This window comes from Piliocolobus tephrosceles, unplaced genomic scaffold (genome assembly GCF_002776525.5).
Source record: "Piliocolobus tephrosceles isolate RC106 unplaced genomic scaffold, ASM277652v3 unscaffolded_28050, whole genome shotgun sequence".
NCBI classification, from domain to species: Eukaryota; Metazoa; Chordata; class Mammalia; order Primates; family Cercopithecidae; genus Piliocolobus; species Piliocolobus tephrosceles.
The window spans coordinates 1-3,521 of record NW_022311033.1 but is presented as its reverse complement, the minus strand read 5'-3'; the positions used below and the strand labels follow the sequence as shown (position 1 = coordinate 3,521).

At 45.7% G+C, this 3,521-nt stretch overlaps 1 protein-coding gene across 1 annotated transcript; it reads left to right on the top strand.

Annotated features, from left to right (window-relative positions):
- Positions 1-5: 5 nt before the first annotated feature.
- LOC113221864 (melanoma-associated antigen 2) lies at positions 6-985 on the top strand (the record flags this gene model as incomplete). Its single annotated transcript, XM_026451190.1, has 1 exon — positions 6-985. A coding segment is annotated over one exon (408 nt), but the record flags the coding sequence as incomplete, so codon positions are not given.
- Between the last annotated feature and the right edge of the window lie 2,536 nt (positions 986-3,521).

Here is a 3,521-nt window from a genome sequence, read left to right as displayed (position 1 = left end):
TTGTCACCTGCCTGGGCCTCTCCTACGATGGCCTGCTGGGCGACAATCAGATCATGCCCAAGACAGGCCTCCTGATAATCATCCTGGCCATAATCGCAATAGAAGGCGACTGCGCCCCTGAGGAGAAAATCTGGGAGGAGCTGAGTGTGTTGCAGGTGTTCAATGGGAGGGAGAACAGTGTCTTCGCACATCCCAGGAAGCTGCTCACCCAAGATTTCGTGCAGGAAAGCTACCTGGAGTACCGGCAGGTGCCCGGCAGTGATCCTGCATGCTACGAGTTCCTGTGGGGTCCAAGGGCCCTCGTTGAAACCAGCTATGTGAAAGTCCTGTACCATATGCTAAAGATCAGTGGAGAGCCTCACATTTCCTACCCACCCCTGCATGAATGGGCTTTGAGAGAGGGGGAAGAGTGAGTCCGAGCACCCGTTGCAGCCAGGGCCAGTGGGAGGGGTCTGGGCCAGTGCACCTTCCAGGGCCCCATCCATTAGTTTCCACTGCCTTGTGTGACATGAGGCCCATTCTTCACTCTTTGAAGAGAGCAGTCAGCATTCTCAGTTTTGGGTTTCTGTTCTATTGAATGACTTGGACATTTATCTTTGTTTCCTGTTGGAATTGTTCAAATGTTCCTTTTAACGGATGGTTGACTGAACTTCAGCATCCACGTTTGTGAATGACAGTAGTCACACATAGTGCTGTTTATATAGTTTAGGAGTAAGAGTCGTGTTTTTTATTCAGATTGGGAAATCCATTCCATTTTGTGAATTGTGATATAATAACAGCAGTGGAGAAAGTATTTGCTTAAAATTGTGAGCGAATTAGCAATAACATACCTGAGATAAAGAACTCAAGACATTAAAAGATAGTTAATTCTTGCCTTATACCTCAGTCTATTCTGTAAAATCAAACAAATATGCATACCTGGATTTCCTTGGCTTCTTTGAGAATGCAAGATAAATTAAATCTGAATAAATAATTCTTCTGTTTACTGGCTCATTTCTTTTCCATTCACTCAGCATCTGCTTTGTGGAAGGCCCTGGGTTAGTAGTGGAGATGCTAAGGTAAGCCACACTCACGCCTACCCATAGGGTTGTAGAGTCTAGGAGCTGTAGTCATATAATTAAGGTGGCGAGAAGTCCTGTAAGATGTAGAGGAAATGTAAGAGAGGGGTGAGGGTATGGGGCTCCAGGTGAGTGGTGGAGTGTAAATGCCCCGAGCTGGGACATTTTGGACTTTGGGAATCTGCAGTTCCATCTGAAGGAGCTGACTCTAATGAAGCTGAGTAGGTGCAGGGCCAAATTCTCAGAGGGTGTGAGATAAGCCTGGAATGGAAAGCAACTCTGAGCAGTTTCTTTAGAATGGGGAATGAACCGAGAGGAGTCTCCACCTGGGGCAGGAATGGGAGGTGTCCTGTCCTTTTGTCCCACTGCTACTGAACACAGCCCAAGATGCACATGATGGACACGCATCATCTGCAAGAGTTTCCTGAGAGATAAGACTGAATTTCCCGGGAAGGGTGGCCCAGAAGCCACTGGCCGGGTGCTTTTCTGCCAGGCAGGGAGAACCAGAGCTGACTCCATGAAAAAGGCATTCTAACTAGGTTATCTCAAGTGCAATTTGACCAGTTGTAAGCACGGGCTAGATTTTGGATGGTAACAAAATGTATGAAAATAGTGGATTGGGTGGAAAGCAGCTGGGAGACAGGGAAGGAGTTGGTCTTTGACTCACATTCTAGGAGCTTTGAGCTGCACCTGTCTGGGCAAAACTCCCACACACTCAAATTTTGAAGTGCTTTCTCTGAGGGGAAATACTTAACTGAATTTTACGGAAGAAGCTTCCTTTTTGGGCTAATTATTCTAATACCTATTGAGGTGTATATTCTCTGATAAGTCCTGGAGAACAACGACAACAACAACAAAATCCCAATGTTAGGGCCTGGAAATAACAGCCATCCACCATTTGTGAAACTTCTAATTTACACCAGGCCCAGAGCCAGGTGCTTCACCTGCGTTTTATACACTCCGACTGTCCTACTAGACAGGCCTTACACATCTGCTTACAGATGAAGAATCCGGGGCTCACAGGGTTTGTGAATTGGGTCATAGAAACAGGGTATTTCCTGGGTATTTCTCAGGATCACGTGGTTACTAAGGAACACGGCTGGAAGCAGACCCCTGTTCTGAATTCCTTTAGAACCCATGCTGTTCCCACTTCTCTGAGCCTGAGGCTGACCTCCTGACAGGACTTTATTTTTCTTCTCAGCACTCCACCATGTTTCTCAGGTGACAAAAAGAAGAACCTTGAGGGCAGCATACTAAAAGCAGGCCTGCAGAATGCGACAATGAGAATCAAACACCATTTGGGGCTGGTAGGCACTGGGTTCCCTGAGAGCTGACGTTGCCCAGATGTGGGCATTTCTGTCCAGCCCCAGCACTTTCAGAATTACAGCATATTTCTCCTGGTCATTTCCATGTGTCCTGTCTGACGCTGGAACCTATAGGGCCTGCTGATCAGCTCCTCACTAATCCTCACAGAACAGCCCAGAATCACCTGCTCACCTCCTGACAGGGTGCATTCCTTCTCCCTGTAGAAGTCCACTGGCTGTCCCATCTCTCACCCAGGAAGCCATATGATGTCAAAAACCCTTTTGATATAAAAACTCACGTGGGGACAGTGACACTTAGACACTTGGTTACCACTCTGGTTGTCCTCAACACACTCTGTTTTCTGAATGGGCTGAGTAGTCTGTTTCATCATATTATCTAAGGGTTCTTGTGTGATATCACCCTGAAGTCAGAGGAATTTGGAACCACCTTGATAACTTGAAATCAAGCTTTCACAGGGCGTCCTTTTGGAATTCGCCTCTAAATACATGCACAGATAAATGGTCAAAGAGCAAATCATCCCTCATGAGTATTAGATGAGAAAAACCTTGGGAAATCCCAGTAGAACAAACATCTACTTACTGAGACTGAATTCCTAAATATCTGGAGTCTTCCAGGAGTTTAAAAAAGATTCCTTGAAAACATGTCAACTCTCATGAAACAGGAATAATTAAGCAGCCTTCTGTTTCTTGTCTGTTTACCTGCTCCACGGGAAAATACTGGCTGGCCTTCAGTGTGCGTAAAGGCACCAGACAGGTGTTCAGGCGCGTGGAGGGTAGCACAAATTCACAGGTTAACATTTTGACCGGGAATCAAATGGAGGAAAAATTCTCAGCTTACTACGGATTTAAAGGGTATTGCAAAGTAAAGGCTTCCTGCTGAGACTTTTAAGATTATTGGGCAGTTAGTTGTGATCGTATATGTGAAAACATCAGTCACATATTTGACACTAGAAAAAGTTGGAGAATGTCACGGCAAATTTGGCCTTCTCAGAAACTCCTCCTAGAAATGAGATGGGTAGTGTAATACCAAATAATCAGAGTTGCTTTTTGTTGAGCACCTACAATGTAACAGTTTATGGGGGAGGGTATCCTACTCACCCACATTTTGTCTTTGTCTCCTTCCTGGACACATGGGAAC